Source organism: Patagioenas fasciata, chromosome 7 (genome assembly GCF_037038585.1).
Source record: "Patagioenas fasciata isolate bPatFas1 chromosome 7, bPatFas1.hap1, whole genome shotgun sequence".
NCBI classification, from domain to species: Eukaryota; Metazoa; Chordata; class Aves; order Columbiformes; family Columbidae; genus Patagioenas; species Patagioenas fasciata.
This window is the reverse complement of record NC_092526.1, coordinates 5,914,553-5,934,575: the sequence shown is the minus strand read 5'-3', so window position 1 is coordinate 5,934,575 and position 20,023 is coordinate 5,914,553. Positions and strand designations below refer to the sequence as shown.

Genomic DNA, 20,023 nt, shown 5'->3' with positions numbered 1-20,023 from the left:
TGTCAGCTCCAAAAGAAAAATAAATGTAGTCGTGATGCTTATTGTCTAATTTTAACAGACTAAACACTTGAGAACTTAAACGAGCTTCCAAAACAAGGACTCAGCCAACTCATAGTGACTGAATGTTCACAGTGAAGAGCTTCTTACCCAACCACTACCAAGTCCTTCAGCTGTTTCTAAGACTTTCACTTTTATCATAATTAATTTCAGCCAGATTATTCCCATTATTCATCAGTCTCAATGGTTCCTGGAAGCAAAGCAAACGAGCCCTTTCCTGTCTGGGTGAGACTGCAACACAGAGCATATCAAACATACAGAAACCACTTGGCCAATGCTAACTCTTCATGTCATCCTTCAGACACTGCATAAAATGTTATTTCAGTGAAGAACCTCCTGACAATTCTAGCTGGAGACAAACAAATCCAATGCAAAAGCATCACCAGCTACTTCCATCAAGTGTAATGGCCACAACATCCTGTATTTTACTTTTCACAGTAGAGGCATGAAATACTTCTGCTTGTTTTTGGTAACTATTTAAAACCAGAGGGGTAACAGCCTGTGCTTTGTTTTGACACAGAGAAAGTAGGGAATTGAGAGAAAAAATGGCAAAAATTTAAGGAATACATGAGGAAAACAGGGTACCATGATTACAAATTGTGGAATTGTAAATGAGGAAAGGCTCTACAAGTGTCTGTAGCAGAGACATCTGCTGTGCAGGAAAGCAGGAGAGAAACTGCGGTGAGGTCTCAGGATAAAAGACGTGGAGTGTTGCAGTGGAGTATTATGGAGAGGAGGCTACAGAGAGGAGCTGAAGGTACCGCATCATTAAGATTCAGGAGACATAACAGTCATCTTCACCAGTTACACTTTTGTTGCAACAACTTCTGATTTGAGGCTACTTCCATAGAAAATCCTAAATTGAAAATGCCTAGTTATATATGGAAATTCTACTCACTTTAGGAACGAAATTCATTCTCACAAGTGAAAAAAAATTGCTTGTAATGCTAAAACACACTCTTCATTAAAAACAAATTACAATCAACAACTACAAAATCATCAAAAAATGAAAAGCAGGATCTACCTCCCAGTGCATCAGAATATAATTTTAAACCGCTTTGATATCAAACTCTAATATTGAAGTCATAGCCAATCTTCCGATTTCAAGTCCTTAACACGAGTCCTTCCTGGCTCTGGAGGACACACAGATGTATGATGAGACGACCTGAGTTTCCCAGGCGGATAAGTCGCACAGTCCACAACACATTTCACAGTGTTCCTTATTTTCTTTGAATGCCAGAACACGCTGAGCCCTTACTCCCTTCACAAGACTTAAATAGTATGATGACCTCTTTCCAGCTCATTGTGGGTTCAGTTGCTCCCAACTTAGTCAAGTCATTCACCTCAGGGACTGGCTAACAGTCTGTGGCTCACACCTTCAGAAAAGAAGTTACAGATTTTAAACTTGATTTAAATTTAAAATAGTATTTCTGAGGATCCAGAACCTATATTTGTCCTATATCATAAATAATTTAAGTTATTTTGTTAGTAAAATTTAATCAACCAAATAAAATGTAGTTCTGGTACCAGTTTTCCAGGAAGTCTCAGCAAAGAAACAAAGTTCCATTGTCCCATCTCTGTGGTACTCTCTGAGTTAAGAAAACAGTACAAAAATAAGTGCAAGCAGCTCCCCTCTGCTCTCAGCTTTTCAGAATCACAGAATCACCAGATGTGTCAGGGATTGGAAGGGACCTCAAAAGTTCATCCAGTGCAATCACCCCGCCGGAGCAGGAACACCCAGATGAGGTTACACAGGAAGGTGTCCAGGTGGGTTTTGAATGTCTGCAGAGAAGGAGACTCCACAACCTCCCTGGGCAGCCTGCTCCAGGCACCCTCTCTGAGAAGAAGTTTTTTCTCAAATTTAAGTGGAACCTCTTGTGTTCCAGTTTGAACCCATTACCCCTTGTCCTACCATTGGTTGTCACCGAGAAGAGCCTGGCTCCATCCTCGTGACAGTCACCCTTTGTATATTTGTAAACATTAACAAGGTCGCCCCTCAGTCTCCTCTTCTCCAAGCTAAAGAGCCTCAGCTCCCTCAGCCATTCTTCATAAGGGAGATGCTTGACTCCCTTGATCATCCTTGTTGCCCTGTGCTGGACTCTCTCCAGCAGTTCCCTGTCCTTCTGGAACTGAGGGCCCCAGAACTGGACACAATATTCCAGGTGTGGTCTCACCAGGGCAGAGTAGAGGGACAGGAGAACCTCTCTGACCTACTGACCACCCCCCTTCTAATCCACCCCAGGTACCATTGGCCTTCCTGGCCACAAGGGCCCAGTGCTGGCTCATGGTCATCCTGCTGTCCACCAGGACCCCGAGGTCCCTTTCCCCTACACTGCTCTCTAATAGGTCATTCCCCAACTTATACTGGAACCTGGGGTTGTTTGCCCAGATGCAAGACTCTACACTTGCCCTTGTTATACTTCATTAAATTTTTCCCTGTCCAACTCTCCTGCCTGTCCAGGTCTCTGGATGGCAGCACAGCCTCTGGCGTGTCAGCCACTCCTCCCAGCTTAGTGTCATCAGTAACTTACTGATAGTACACTCTATTCCTTCAAACTAACAATTTTTAACAAACTGAACTAGTTAACATTTTAATATCATATTACCTCAGACTTAGACTTGATCAACAGTCTCAAGAGCAAAACAATGCAGTTTCTGTATGAATGTTAAACTTAACCATGAAAGGGAAAATAGAAAAAGGAAAAGAAATTACAGTAGCAATTTGAATTCAACTTTATCTTAGGTTGCCACCTGTATTTTTAAACTGGAACAATTCAAATGACAGTGTGTGGACAGTGCCACTTGCTGAGGTTACTAACAAACCACTGCTCTGCAGCGAGTTAAATTCTCACTCACGACTGCATTTAAAGTATTAATTACTGTGAAATACAATCTCACAGCAATGTTCTACATGAAGAAGAAAAAAGTACAAACATTTCCTTTTCTTCTTCAAATAGTTCTTTATCTTTTAAACATCTTAAATGAAATAATTAAATGGGGCAAGTCTTTATAATGGCGAGTTTAACATCATCAGCATTTTCATTTAATTTTGCACAGAAAAAGTTATTAGTGTAGATGAACCAGAAGTAAGACCCTAGATAGAAAAAAACTTTCAAACTTGAGGAACACTGCCTTTTCAACAAATACTGTGTATTAACTTCATTTCTAGTTCATTTTCTTTTCAGTTAAATGAATTGTTGCCTACGCTGCAGTTTTAATATTTAAATAAGTAATTTATAGAGACAGTTGAGTGTTTCATGATGAAAGCTGCAGATTTTAAAAATAATTTCCATTGTAGTAACTGTAGAAAGTTACTGCAAAAAAAGAAAAGAAGCTCTGAAAATATCAAGGAAAAAAGGCAGTTACTCAGTCTCCACAGTAATGAGACAACAATATACAGAATGGAAATATTCTGAAGACTCGGAGACACAAATGAAGTTCTCCAGTGAAATCTGAGTGAAATTTAAAGGAAATCTACCATCTCATGCATTCAAAACTGCCAGAATGGACTGAATGAAAAGATCGTTGTGCAATATCAGCCTGTCAAACTAATAGCAGCTGATTATTATTTTACCAGACCATCCTTAGAACACAACATCTTTGTGCTCAATTTTGGTAGTGTGAACTTTAACAAAAAGACAGATCAGAGATCAAAACATAAAAGTCATTATGTGATACAATGCATAGTGAAATAATGGAAATTTGATTTTCTTTTCTTTTTTTTTTTTTTTTGTTTTGTTTTGTTTTGTTTTGTTTTTGTTTTGTGAAACTATGACCCACAATAATGAATTATCTATCCTAAAGGTTTAGGCTAACTTTTTCAATGAAGCAATCTGTTGTGAAGAAGTGATTTCAGTCTTGAAATCCTCTATTTGACCATGAATCAGAACGGTCCATTAAAAAATTTTGGTAATGATGGCTGTCTTGTGCATAGTGTACTAGAACTTACCCATACCCATCCATAAAATAAATATATATATATATATATTAAAGACTGGAGTACAGGGAAGACGCAAAGCACAGAGTTTTGTTGCTTTGTATCATTTACTTCAAAGCAGCAATTAAACTCATTAAGGCATTTCCTCAGTATTTTATGTAAAAATTCACGCTTGGCCATGGTTTCAGGACTTGCCTGTCTCTTTAGGGAAAGGAAATAAATAAAAAATAACAAACAAATAACAAACTTTGCATATTCTCTTACTGAGAGATGAAAGCATGGCACGTGCTTAATCAAGAATATCAATTACCAATAATTACTTACACCACAAATAGTTTCCTTTCTCCCATTCATTGTCAGTGTAGGGCCAAATCATTCTACATCAACAACAGAATGCTCCATCACATGCCTCTTTTGCTTACCAAGCTACTAAACGAGACTAGCGCTGCTCTCATGTACGTTTAACGGTATCTAGAGAATTTCTATCAGTGGTTTCAGACACATCACATCACCGAGTTGTTCTTTCCCTCCCTCCACGACACAAGAAACAGGATTCATCAGAGCATAAACTCATTACTAGCCCTTGAGTACCTCACTGTGAACACAGAGTTTGAGTAGTCTCCTATGCCATCAGTTCCATCGAAAAAAGAACAAATCACAAGTGAAAACTCAAAATACACTTCATAATAGTTCTTTTGTCTTCCTCTTCCATCTTTGCAAACACGACATCTGGAGAAACATTTAATTAAAAATATAACTTAAAGAAACCTTACTGAACTAGTATTTATTTTTCTTTTACACGGAGGCTTTATGTGGTGTGCTACAAGTTTTAGGAAGACGCATGGATATAGAATGGGGACTTAAATGAGAAAGACAACCTGAAAACTTCAGTAAGGTGAAGCTCATGAAAATCCTGACGTTTAAGGTACATATAGATATATATATATATATATATAAAATTAAACCAAATAAAAACAAACAACAGCAATAATCAACCAAAACCCACACAAAATCAACCCCAGAGAACAAACAACCCCAAAATGAAACAAAAACAACAAAATCACAAATTCTGAAGTACAAACATCTTGAGGGGAAACTTCTCATGCCTACCTGTCAAAAACCATGAACTGGTCACAGCTGGCCAGTTACACCCTAAGACCTAAATAATTTTAGTCTTTAACTGCTCAGAAGCTATTGGGTGACCGATACACATCACAACACAGTCTCAAACCAAAAAAAACACAACATGATACACAGATATTTTTGACTATCATTCTAAGCAGAATTTTGGATTATGTATCTCTGTGTTAATAATATATTATCTCCATAGATAACTCACCTGTGATTTCTAGTATTAGGATGAATTTATCTATTTCTATACTCATTTTAAAATATACAAAATTATTTTAAAAACCCACTTGACTTCAGCATAAAGACAACTTGCTTTCACTAGTTAGGGAAGAAACAGCACCATTTGAAACCTTTAAATATCAAACTAAGGTTAAATGATTTATTTACTTGATTATGCTAACAAGAGTGTTGTTTGATCACTAATTGCAACCTTGTTGCTGAAACTGGGTTATAATATACATTAAAATTGTTGTATTTACCCTTTCTGTTGGATAATTAGCATTAAATGCAGCAACATATTGGGAAACAGCAATTTCAAATGCCAAAAATTGCTACACTTGCATTGTGGACAGTCCTTTGGAGAATTCAAGCAGTACTCTGAATGCAAATTTTGATGGGCCATTAGTTTTCATTAATGGTGGTTTGAGTATTTATGGAAGACAACTATGTACTGTACTTAGAACTGGGCAAATTGCCTAGATATATTTCATATATTAATGCTAATGTAATGAATGGTGTTATGGCAATTAGAAGACTGATGACTTGGAAAATTAAGGTGTGTGTATTTGAAGTTTCCTGATCTAAGCAGCCTCTTTCACTTTGCAATTACATCCAAAGTCACAGCTCCCACCACCTGAGTCACTAGAAATGTATTTCAGTGTTATTTTTGAAACTTTATCTAGGATAAAACAAAAATCAAATCGCCAATAAAACATCATTTAACCACACGATGAAAGTAAATGGCAGTATGATTACATTTTGGTAATATGAACCCATATTTTCTGTCTAAAATGAAATACTGTAATTATTACTGTCTATTTTGACTGTTTGATAATACACTTTGGTGGTTGTGTTATATACAGTTTGTGTGTAAAAGACATTGTTCTAATATCTGCACTCCCACTGAAATGCTATTATGTCTGTCTGATTTTGTTGTATTGCTGATTGAAATTTTTTTACATGTATTTCAACATAAATAGTACTTTACATTGAATCATTCACTATATGAAGTTACTCTGTTTTATACTAGTAAACAATAACTACAAAGCTCCACTACTTAGCAAGCCACTCAACTCACTGAGATTCTCTCCAATGTTTTAGCTCTTTAGACCTAGAAAGGTTCTGATGATCAACAACAACCGACCAGTGTGTGATCTGGTGAGACTCCTGTACAAAGGGAGTCTCAAAATACCCAACTCCGCCTCCTCTTCTGCCTCAACGGAAACACAACCCCAAAATATAACATGATCATATCCAAAAATTGCTTTTAGCTGGGGAGATACTAAATGTAAAGACAGCAAAAGCCTACAGGATTCTAGCACTGAGTGGAACCCAAATGCTACAAAAGAGTTAAGAGTATGGGAACAGATGTCATATATTTGTTTCAGTAATGATGAATTCAAAGGATAACAAAAGTTAGCTTAGTATATACACAGAGAAGAAACAATCCAGCTTATGCTGGTTTTAATATGCTTACCACCTTTTTAGATAACAGCAGTCAAGAAAATTTATGAAATGGACCAAAAGTAATGCAATAAACATCATAATTACTGTGATTCACCTGCTAAAATTTCCTTTTAAACCTGTAGGCAAACAGATCAAAAAAGGTAACTAAATTTTCACAGATTATCATGTAAAATCTTACATTAGAACAAATTATTAATTCTTCTTTTATGTGTTATTTGTTATGATAATTTCTCAATTACAGATCTCCTATTTTGTTTTTATCACATTGGATTATCTGTTTACATCCATTTTATATGCACAGAAGCCTAGCGTAAAGCCACCAGCACTTGAGGAAAATAGATGGCATTTATGTTCCACAATATAAAAACATACAGGAGAAATGAACAGAGAAACTTGCATGTTTTTCAGTCATCACATTACTGTTTATAAAACTATATGTTTGCATTTATCTCCAACAGATTTATTTATATACAGAATCATACCGCAATGTCATGTTGCAGTTTATCACAACCATGGCTCCAAAACAAAGACAAATCTCAAAAGTAAAACAAGCAGAAAAACCCAAACGCATTAAGTTTTGTTTACAAATTTGAGTAGGAAGAACTGTCATCACTCATAAAAACAAAGCATCCCCAACTAGCAATGTTAGATGCATATATATTTAAAAACTACACAGTAGAAATACTCGCATCTCCACATCTGGAAAGGTTCAACTACTGTCATGCAAACAAGCAAAGAACACCCTTCTTTAAATGATAGAGATGAACTCTTTATTCCATATCCCAGATGCATCACCACTGTTGTAGCTTCTGTGAATCACAGATGAAGACTCGATTCCACAGAGATCTCAGTGACGCTACGGACAAATACTCTTTACAACACCTCACATTAAAGACTTCCAAGAGCTTCCTGAAGCAAAGGTCATCTATTTGTTCTATTTCTAGTCACAACCAAAACAACAAAAGACAATTTTTCTATATTAACATTCATTACTCCTTTGGACACAATACTGGCCAAATACACATATAATAAACTACCTTAGCAGCTACTACTTTAAAATAGGACTTAATTTACATCACGTGCATAAAGTCTTCAGATTTCATTTAGCATAATTTTCATAAGCACGACATATATACCAACACTATATAATTCATTATTCAAACAAAATCATTTATTAATAGAATGTGGCAGCCCTCTGTCAAGGGCCAAGAAATTTAGATGTATATTAGAAACGGTAAATTTGAAATAGTATTCTCATGATATTAAGCAATCTGCAACTTAAAGACTTCTTGATTTTTGTTTTAACGATTTTTTCCTTAGATTACCTTTCTTTTTATTTTTTTTTTAATAAGTTAGATGCTTTTCCACATTCTAAACATTTCTAATGTGCCAAGTATAACAAATAGAACAACTTTTTTTTTTTAAACCAATTTAATACACAGAATATTAGCAGACATCTGAAAATCCAAATCATCAATTTATCCAAATCATTGCATCAATTCATAATCCAAAGAAGCCTTCAGAAAGTGCAAGCCAATCCAACAAACTCAGTCTGTTACCTCCATCCTGTGTATATAAATGCAGTACTATATCTAGAAACATACACTTGCATTACAGATTTTTATATTTCATTGATCAGACAATTTACAATGTTTTTCACAAACAAAACAGTCTCACTAGTGAAGGTACAGTATCTATGATTTACATTAAAACAACAATAGCTTCTCCAAACTTTTGCAACCATTTAGATAACTAAGTTATTAGCTCTGGACTTACCCATGATGGTTAAAGCTGTGGCTTTAGTTAAGTCTTCCTTCATTGACTCTATTATTTCAAGATTACCACCATCCAAGTTGCATCTATTTATGGTTCCGTTGCCTGAGCTGATCCAGTAAAGTTTGTTCTCTCCATAATCTATTGATAAACCTGTAATTAATGCATACAACTTTAACTGTGGCTTGAATAGAGAATATACATTTTGTGTATTGTCATAATAAGACTATACTTTAGAAATATATATACACACACAATTATGTTATCTACCCACTCAAACTTAAAAAAAATCAGGAAAACCAAACAAACCTGGCCATTCACAGTAAAAGAAAACCATACTTTTAAATAGACTTCGACCTTTTATTTCTCCCAACATCTACAGAAATCAGTGTCTGACTGATGAAAAAGTTTTTTCTAGCAATGAACAATTATTTTAATGAACTAAGGTCCTAAGCAAGGTCATTAACTACTAGTAAATGCAAACCAGAAGCTATCATTTACATTATAAAATTATGAATACATAAAGACACAGAAAACAAGCTACTTTTTGTGATTCAGAACTATAGAAAGTCCATTTTCTCCCTACATGCACAGCCCTCTGCGTAGAATGCTGAAATACCAAACTTTAGCAGTAATTCTCAATAAATTTATAGTATTGATTTTAAACTCACTTCATAATGAACTGACCTCATGATCAGTTCATTGGAGTTCGAAGCAAGAGAACTGTAGAAATAAAAATACTTGCAAAATAACCTACTAAATTAACAAAGTACATAGGTTTCTGGAAGTAAGAGCAAAGAGAGAACGTATTTCAGACTTCTAAAATCCTTTTAAAATGCCCAAGTAGTCGTAGCAGGATATTTTTCCCCAGTGAAATATGTTTGGCGTGATGACAACACATGTCATAATAATTTGCTTCGGTACCAGACTTTTTCTCAGAACTCATGTTTGGTATCCAGCAGCAAGTTGCCAAAAATCACTGCATTTCACTCCGTAGGTCAACCTCTTGGTATCGTATAGTACTCTTCTTCCATCCTGTAAACTGCTTCTCTGCGGAAAGTCAGATCTATTTTCACGGTCCTGACAGGCGAGCAGAGCCATGTGCTGCCACACTGTGTGCCATCACTTCTTCACCCACATTTGACACGATAGGCCAAAACACGGCCACTTTCTAAGCTTTTCAAAACCAGCTTTCCTGTTCCTTTGCAGTTATGATACTTTATTCCCCTCTCCACAAGCGTATCACCCAGAAGAAAAACAACTTTCAAGCTCAAGAGAGGATCAGGATACCGAGCAGTTGCTTCAGGAGAGATTGATCCCGCAGCATCTCTGCACATACGGATTTTCATGCTTGTTCAACAAGCATTGCTCAGAGCAAAAAGAGAACTCCCCTGATCTAGGAGACAAGCAGCACTTGCAGGATGTATTAACAGGCCTTTCATGGGAAGCTGGGAATATGGCTGTACCTTGCTATGGGTTCCAAAGGTAACACACAAGTGTGAAGCACATGAGTGTTTGCTATTCCCCGGAGCTCCTGACTGCTGCCAGTCAGCTGCTCACCCATTCCACCTACAGATCTATTTATGAGGTTGCTGTGAATGCAATCTGCACAGCAATTACAAGGTTATCTTGTCAGGTTTCCTACTTCTTCAGATATTAAACTGGTGTTTCTACACGTGGGTATTCCAATTACACAGCAGCAACTGAAACAAATAACATTCCATCTCCTTCTACACAAGTCAAGCACATTTTTCTTCCCAAAGTATTTCCCTGTTGTGTTATTTCACCTATTACTAACCTTTATGAAAAGATATTTTTTCTAAAGTACACAGGCCATGTTTATTTTGATTTTAAGGAATTGTTCTGTGTTTACTAATAAAAATAGGTGACTCACTAACCATAAGCATCACAGGTAACCATAATGTACTCAGTTGCCAAAGTCAACCTGAACGTGTGGATTGTAAAACATTGGTTTCTGTGAATTCTGTTGTATTTTTTTAAAAACAAATATTACCATGACTTGGGCTATTGCTGTTTTGATATGCATTTTCCAATTTCCTTACTTAAATTTCCAGAAATACGCTACAATTTAAAGAGTATATCACAAAGGTCATTCCAGCAATGCATACACAGAGGTTCCAATCTTAAAGTTATATACGTAATGAGATCTTAGCTTCCACTACCAGAAAAATCAAGTTAGATATTTTAATTTGGTACATTCCTGAAGTTCAACGACCTGAATGTTCACAGCATTTTTTTTGTATATTTATTGTTTAAATGATGTATTTACCTCTAAATTTATTTTTACCTGTGGAATTGTTCTCTAAAAAGCAGTGGAAGCTTAAGGAAACAGTGTGTTCCAACAACATTCAAGTGGGTTTCATTCTTACTAGCGAGATCAATTAAATGTTGGACACTCTATTAAAGCTCAGGTGAATTATAGGAACAGCCTTTAACTGCTAACAGCTGATTACATTTCAGGTGAAAAAACAGTGCCTAAAATTAGGAAATCCTAAAGTTTATTTGTTTGCTAAAAGCACATACATGCTTAAGAAATAACTTTTTTTAAACCAAGCAAAATAAATTTAAGATAAAAACTTCAAGAGCCAGTCTCAAGATATTTGATTCTCATCTGCAACAATGCTGTTTGTAGACTATGTTATATATTTAAAAAGAAATTAGTAAGCGATATTCAAATAGAGTCAGCCGAGAAAATGAAACAAGAGCAGGTAAAACGGTAAATAGGGCTGCACTATAATCATGAGCAAAACAGAAACTCCAAGTTTTGTTCAGAAGAAAGGATCGAAACTTGTTAAAAACAAACAAGACCAAACCAACAAACCCACAAAAAGCCAAAGGAAAACAAAAAAAACCCCTAAACAACACCCCCCTGCCTATAATTATGGAGTCCTTCGAATACAGCTAAGAAAGCGATCCAAAAAGTTTTTAAACACTTCCTCAGAATACAATACAACTGAATAGCCATTTCCTTAAAAACACAGATGTGTGGTCTGTATTTTTATAGTATTATAACAAACAACAGCTTAACTGAAAATAAGTTCAAGACACTAATAATCAAGTGATCTGCCTCACAAAGTATCAAGTTAAGCACTAATTCTGAATTCCTAAGAATGTAGTTTAATGCAACTCCAGTCACTAGCCCTTTTTTTTGACTGATCTATATGTGTCAGTCTTTGAGCTTTTTAGAACTGCAGAATGGACTAGCAATACATAAGATTAAAATAACAGACACAATCTGTCATCCCAATATTACCAGTTTCCAAAATCATCAAACTACATAGTCTTCATTTTAATACAAAATATTTTAATTGGAATAGTCTCCTCCTTTTGATAGAACTCAAACTGACCAAAAAAAACGCCCAACTTTCCCTCATTCTTCATATTCTGAAATTATGTCTCAAGAAAACTAAGAAAACCCCATCAATTATCATGACATCCAACTCTAACAAGCCACATATTTGTCTTTTCCAGCAATCCACCTGTGAAGTCACTTATTAGATCATCCACCTCACTCCCCAAATGCTCAAAATTAGCACTGTTTGAACTGGAGTTTCACTTATGGAGAAAGACAGGTTCTCAGTTAGAAATGAAATATTAAATTAAGGTTTTAAGACTGCTGCTCTCTGGTTCATCAGCACTGATTTCTTCTTCTTGGCATGGGAATGTCTTATGCTAACGCCAAGAATAATTTAAACCATTAAAACAGGTAGTTTGCGTATATTTTTATTTAGAGTTTGATATTGGGAATTTAATACTTGTTTTTTTCTACAGTGTATCGGGCCATTTTTCCTTAGACATGCAAGAGAATCTGTTTTCATGTCCACCCTAACCGACAATAAAGGTGAGCCAAGGTGGACTGCAAACTGGTTGAAGGAAAGAAGCCAGGGAGTCATGGTCAATGGGGCAGAGTCCAGTTGGAGGCCTGGATCTAGTGCAGTGCCTCAGGGGGCAGTACTGGTGCCGGTATTATTCAATATATTCATCAATGATTTGAATGAGGGAATAGAGTGACTGTGAACCAGTTGCTGATGACACCAAACTAGGAGGAGTGGCTGACACGCCAGAAGACTGTGCAGCCATCCAGAGACCTGGACAGGCTGGAGAGTTGGGCAGGGAAAAATTTAACAAAATATAACAAGGGCATTAGAAGGGGGATGTTCAGTAGGTCGAGAGAGGTTCTTCTGCCCCTCTACTCTGCCCTGGTCAGTCCACATCTGGAATATTGTGTCCAGTTCTGGGCCCCTCAGTTCCAGAAGGACAGGGAACTGCTGGAGAGAGTCCAGCGCAGGGCAACAAAGATGCTGAAGGGAGTGGAGCATCTCCCGTGTGAGGAAAGGCTGAGGGAGCTGGGGCTCTTTAGCTTGGAGAAGAGGAGACTGAGGGGTGACCTTATTCAGGTTTACAAATATGTAAAGGGTGAGCGTCACAAGGATGGAGCCAGGCTCCATGGGTTCCAGGGGTAATGGGTTCAACCTAGAACACAAGGGGTTCCACTTAAATTTGAGAAGAAACTTCTTCTCAGTGAGGGTAACAGAACACTGGAACAGGCTGCCCAGGGGATTATGGAGTCTCCTTCTCTGCAGACATTCAAACCCGCCTGGACACCTTCCTGAGTAACCTCATCTGGGTATTCCTGCTCCGATGAGGGGATTGGATTGGATGAGCTTTTGAGGTCCCTTCCAATCCCTGACATTCTGGGATTCTGTGAAGATGTCTACCAATTAAAAAGGTTTTCAGCAATAGACAGCTGCAAGCTTTATTTTCCCTTTACATACATACATATATATCTACACTTCTTTCATACTACATATGCTATGCTTCACATACCTGATGATTTAGCATACTTTCAGACTGCCAAGAAGAAAGAAAACCAATTACATCTCCATGGTCATCTTATTATGTGATATGTCTCATTATTATCCAGTAAGAATGTTCAATCTGGAATATAACCTATTTCAAGTAATTCTTAACTGATCTCAAAAATGTTAAAAATTAATCCAATACTATGGAAAGAAAACAAATTATCTAATTTGCAGCTCTGTGGTGAAGTAAAAAACTGAAGTCACAACCGTAATTCCTAGAAGGGTCACAGGAATGTTTAACTGCATGAACAGTCCGTCTGATACCAGTGAGACCACACATGTCCAGGAAGAAAAATGTCACAAAACCCACATAAATTTGCACATGTAGTCTCTGAGAGAACTGATAGACTTAGAGGAAAAACAAAACAAGGAATACTTACTGTTTTACCATGTATTTGGTTCAGTGGCTTTGCTGTTGCTCAGAACAAACTCAATGACAGAAAACATAATGGCTGCAATTTAGGACCTTGTGCCCTATGGCCACAGGATATTCAGTGAAAAATGTTGCACATAGCCTTACTTCTTCCTATTTTTGTAATATGGTTACATGTATTTATGCTTCACCTTAAAATTAGTGCATTTACTACTCTGTTTTCACCAGATAACTCTCCAAGTGGATAGATAGAAAAATCAAATCAACAATAAAACAATTAACAAATCATTTCTAAAAAAAAAAAAAACCCACACCAAAAACGCAACAAAAAACCCTTTGAAATTTAGGTTCTAAAATGCTCTCATGTCCATTTTATTGAATTAGTTATCTAAGTCATTTTGCTTTGGCTTGCTTAACGCCTACAGTTAGGAAAACTCGTAAGTGCTTTAAAAATGTTATCACATTATTGATGGGCTATTAACAAGGAACAACAATTGACACAACCAGCTCAACTCTCTAAAAAGTGAAATTACAAAGAGATCTGAACTAAAAATATATAAACAGTTCATACACTGAAAAGTTGTTTTTTTAACCCTAGAAAGTGTCATAACTTATCATCAACTAATTACTTATCAAATACTAAAACTAAGGCTAAGTCATTATGCAAAATGTATTCTTTGAGTGTTGCTCTTTTCTTTATGCAAAAAATCAAGACCCAAATTATTTTTTGATCATGCAGCTGAGATTCTGGTGAGGAAGTTCTACATTTCTAGTCAAAATATCCTCTCATGTATACCCAGAACTTAATAAAACCCTGCTCTCTATGTTGTTTTTTTTACCCATTCTAAATCTTGCAAAGTACAGATGGGTTCTTCTTCACCTTCAGTCTTCACAGCTACTGTAACCCTGGAAGTTAATGCTACTCTGCTTAACCCACTACAGTAGATTTCAATTAGATTGGGCTAAAAATATCTTAAAATACGAAACACAAAATTACATCAGTTTTTTCAATGTCTTAATGCATGTTCTTATCACAGTTGTATAGGATATCGAAAAACCCATCATGGTATACTTAAATAGCATGTCAAGATAATACCCATATTAAACCACTACCAAACAAAAAAAGAAAGAGGAAAAAGGTATTTACCAACAGGATCTTTTTGATTCTGAAAGAGTATCTTGCTGTTGCTGCCATCCATGTTTGCCATGTTAATCGTGTTTCCATCTGTCCAGTAGAGCTTACTGAAGAAGAAAACAATCATATTTATAACGTTGCTTTGTGAACACAATATTTTTAATGCATCAGTTGTGAAAACATTCGTAAGTTTAGAAGAGGGCATAATATACAACTAACAATTGTATGATAAAAATCGACAGTAACTTTGGCAAGGAAGCAGAACTCAGTTAAGAAACTCTCAGTAAAATATTTCAAATCCGTGCATTTACTTGAAGTTTGAAAGAAAACAGAACGAGCAAACTCAAAATCTGAACGAAGAAGAAATCTTGTGATAAGCTTTATCATAGTTTATTTATTGAAACTACAAATATCTTACCCTTTCACTGGGTGGACTGCAAGACATTGGGGTTTATCTATTCCATGGATGACTGAGGTTTTCAATGAACCATCCAAATGTGCCACATTAATTTGCGTTTCATCAAATTCTGAGCTAATCCAATATAAATTACGTGATATCCAATCCACTGCAAGACCTCTGATACTCTGAATATCTGCAAGAAGTGAAAGCAGTTGTTCCTTTGATTTTTCATTCATAGATTATCCTCAGTTATTCTGAAAAAAACCCCAATTTTTTCTACAGTTTGTTAAAAAAAAATCAATATTATATTGAGATATAATTATAGACTAGTCATCAAGAATTAGCGATCATTATTTTTCTTCTTGAGCCTGATATACTTGCAACAAGAACATGAAAACTGCACTGAATATTCAGGAAATACTCCATAAATACTTCTTTAAAAATTAGCATAAAACCTATTGGCCAAAAATAATAATCAGACAGATGCTGTATTTTTGCAGTGTATTTTTCTACTTAGGAAAGCATTTATTATTCAGTGCACTGTTAAAAAGTGTGGTTTGTTGTGTGTTTTTTTTCTTTGAGATGAAGGTTTAGAATGAGTTACCCTCCTCTAGGAAGTTCAACAATAACTTTTAATAATCATTAACATTACTCATGACATAAGAGGAAAGTTCATACTTCTTTAGTTGTGAGTTACAGTGTACACATTGAATATTAAGTGGCTTCCAGAAACAAAACTATGCTGAGTTTAAAAGCCCACTTCCTTCTTCAGCACTGGAAAGATTCAGTAGAACATATCTGAATTAAAACCACTGGTCTACAGCATTGTTCTATAGCACAGAAGCAGATAAGTAGCTACATCATTGAAGCAGTTTTTTGGTTTTATTTCTGAAGAATTTGAGGACTGCAAGTTACTCCCCTGCTTTCCTGGAAATGGTTAAACACTTGTCAGCTGATGGGAAGTAGTGAATGAATTATCTGTTTTGCTTTGTGCATGCAATTTATGCTTTTCCTGTTAAACTGCATTTGTATCAACTCACGAGTTGTCGCACTTCTACCCTTCTGAGTCTCTTCCACACGTGGGGAGTGAGTGAGAGGCTGCGTGGGGATTAGCTGCCTTTTGGGGTTAACCCACACCACCAGTATTACTTAAAATACTAAACCAAGAGTAAGATATGATTAATTTGGTAGCTTCACCAGTGTCTTTGTGTGTGATAGCCTTCTGTAGCAAGGTACTGACTAAACAAAAAGTTAGTATACATTAATATCTGCCTTAAATGCTGGGTATAAAGTCACTGCTCACAATCTAAGCACCAACATGCCGCTCTACCTTGGCACAGCAATGGTTCATACTGGCCAGCATCTTTGAAGATGAGGAAATAGGCCAAGGGTGTTTTAATGATTCCATTTTAGTTCCTAGTTTGCACATTACCTCTTTGTCAACTTAATGTGGTTACTTCCACTGACAGGATTATTATCATTGACAAATGAACATGGATGTGGTTGTGGACTTTCTTGCATATACATAAGATCTAACAGTGATTGGGCATTATGAATTTTCCAGCTTTAGAGAATGTAACAAAGGACACTGAATACACAGCCTTGACCCATTTTAAACTGATCCCCTGTGTTTTTGGTTGGAGGAAGTAGAAAACAAGCACTTCATATTCTTAAAAAGATTAACGTATGACTTTGGCATATTTGTGACATTGGTATAAGACTTCATCCAGCGACAATCCCACTAGTATGTGCTTACAAAGCTTCTTATGTTCTTACAAAGAGTTTAAAAATATAACTGTGAACAAATCGAATAATTTACACATAACAAGTAGTCTTTATGATGTTTTGATGTGCCAGAACATGGTAATTTTGTAAATTTTATATATAATCAGCTGAAAAAAAACCCAAACCAACAATAACCAAACAACCTCTCACCACAGAAGCTATTAAAATAATAAGGATATGAAAGAATGCCTGAAAAACAGAAGCACTCACATATACTATGTTTCATTAAGTTTCTTGAAAAGTTTTGTGACTTTTCAATATATATTTTATATATTAAAACAATGGGTTTTTTTCTACTACCATTTAAAGAAAAAACAACTCTTTCTTTTTTGGGCATCTCAATTCATGATGTAAATGTAAATTCATGACGTAAAGAGCAGCTCTAAGAGGCACTCGTTACTGATACTAAAAAACTTCTCCAATTTTTAATGAAGTTATCTCTGAGATAGTAGAGGAAATAAAAAGATACCCACATAAAATAAACTACTTTACCACCATGAACAGCCAAGTGGAGATATTGCCCTATTTGTGCAAGGACTTCCCAAACATGTTACTCCAGAACAAATTTATTCTATAGTGTACACCTGGGGCAGAGCTTTAATTCATTTTCTGGAGTTCCAAAATAATCAACTACAGAAGTATTCTCAGGTTTTTTAAAATTTCTTTTCAAGATCAGGAAAGGTCTGACCTTACAGAAATGAGTTAGTTATTTTCTCCTCTTTCGCTTCAAACATACATTTAACAGTTGAGGAACCAGAGTTTTCAAAACGTGCCCCCACATAGTCCCTGACAGTTTTCTATTTCCAAGCAGACAGCTTTATTACCAAAGAGAAGAACATCACGTGCTGGCAGGAGAGGGACTGACAGCGGTCAGGAAAAAAACAACAAACACAAAAACCCCACCATTAGCAAGGATAACAAATGGTATTAATATCACTTTAATACCGGAGCTACTGCCATAGAGTTAAAGCAATCATGTATAGACTTTACAGTGCATTAAGTTTTTGTGTTCAAAGTGCAGAGCAAAAATGTCAAAACAATGAAGATGTTAACTGCAGAAGAAACTGCCAGTCATGATTTTCCATTTGCAATATTTTAAGTTTCCTTTTATTGCTCTAAGTGACCTACCTACAATGAAAAACTCAGTAAAAAGGAAAAGCTGAATTGTAGTATTTTAAGTAACTGAAGCAGCAATGACAGAACAAACCTATAAAGGATTCAAAGACAATGAATCAAGACTCCACTTCCTCATGGCATTCAAGTACAATAAACAGCCTGACCGCAATCAGTTAGAACATGACACAAGTTGCAAGAAGACACCAGGTAAATGCATAACACCGGTATCACCAAAATTACAAACACCGTGTGTTTCAGCAGTGGTGCCAAAGCCAAAGGTGCTACATAGACTGGAAAGAAAAAATAACTCTGATGGAGCTAATTTCTTCGTGAGGTCAACAGAGGTAGCCAAAGGACATAGAAAATCCAGATGAAATTTTTCAATGCAAGATATGTCAGGATGCTGCTGTTTTTCTTCTTTTCATCTTTTTTCTTTCTACCATCCCCAGAAGACATTATTTCTATTGCTTGTATAAAAGCAACGTATCAATTACATCCAAATTCATTTAAAGAAAAATGAATTATGAATCTGTAAAATGAACTAGAATCCTAAACAAAATTGTGCTTTCTTATTGTTTATATCAACATCAGTGAAAGGAACAACCCCAGGTTCCTGTATAAGTTGGGGAATGACCTATTAGAGAGCAGCATAAGGGAAAGAGACCTGGGGGTCCTGGTGGGCAGCAGGATGACCATGAGCCAGCACTGGACCCTTGTGGCCAGGAAGGCCAATGGTACCTGGGGTGGATTAGAAGGGGTGTGGTTAGTAGGTTGAGAGAGGTTCTCCTGCCCCTCTACTCTGCCCTGGTGAGATCCCATCTGGAATATTGTGTCCAGTTCTGGGCCCCTCAGTTCCAGAAGAACAGGGAACTGCGGGAGAGAGTCCAGCGCAGGGCAACAAAGATGCTGAAGGGAGTGGAGCATCTCCCTTATGAGGAAAGGAGCTGGGTGTCTTTAGCTTGGAGAAGAGGAGACTGAGGGGTGAGCTTATTCATGTTTACAAATATATAAAGGGTGAGTGTCACGAGGATGGAGCCAGGCTCTTCTCCGTAACAACCAAAGGTAGGACAAGGAGTAATGGGTTCAAACTGGAACACAAAAGGTTCCACTCAAATTTGAGAAGAAACTTCTTCTCAGTAAGGGTAACAGAACACTGGAACAGGCTGCCGAGGGAGGGTTGTGGAGTCTCCTACTCTGGAGACATTCAGACCCGCCTGGACACCTTCCTCTGTAACCTCATCTGGGTGTTCCTGTTCTGGCGAGGGGATTGGACTGGATGAGCTTTTGAGGTCCCTTCCAATCCCTGACATTCTGTGTATATGTAACAACTTGCAACACTCATACTTTATTATAACACACATTTACCTACAAAAAGTCTTTTTACTTCAATGTTTTGCTATTTACCTCTTGAAATAATGGTTTCTAAGCCAGTCCCATTAATGAAGGCACGCTTGATGGTCTGTGTTTTCACATCAGTCCAGTATAGGCGTTCTTCAACAGCATCAAAATCTATGACGGTCACATCGTCAATGTCAGGAACCGTGAAGGCAGTGATGAAGTTAAAGTATGGGTTTTCTATGTCCACTCCTCTTATTTCTGAACGCCTTGCATACAGAAGAAATTTCTTCCTTTCTGTTAGAAAAAATGAAAACATCATTCCACATCCTCTTCACACTATTGCTAATAGAAATCCAAGTAATTCATTTGAAATCACTTTACAAATGTGTAAATAAAGTTTATATGAGTG

General features: G+C 36.5%; 1 protein-coding gene across 4 annotated transcripts in view; it reads right to left on the bottom strand.

Annotated features, from left to right (window-relative positions):
* LRP1B (LDL receptor related protein 1B) overlaps positions 1-20,023 on the bottom strand; it is a 687,296-nt gene that overhangs the window by 185,768 nt on the left and 481,505 nt on the right. For all 4 annotated transcript variants that reach the window (XM_065840662.2, XM_071810731.1, XM_071810729.1 and 1 more), the window contains exons 29-32: positions 19,681-19,908; positions 15,394-15,568; positions 14,988-15,082; positions 8,588-8,737 (exon numbers count right to left, since the gene is read on the bottom strand). In XM_065840662.2, the coding sequence (XP_065696734.1) occupies positions 8,588-8,737; positions 14,988-15,082; positions 15,394-15,568; positions 19,681-19,908 (648 nt within the window). The remainder of the gene's footprint in view (positions 1-8,587; positions 8,738-14,987; positions 15,083-15,393; positions 15,569-19,680; positions 19,909-20,023) is intronic.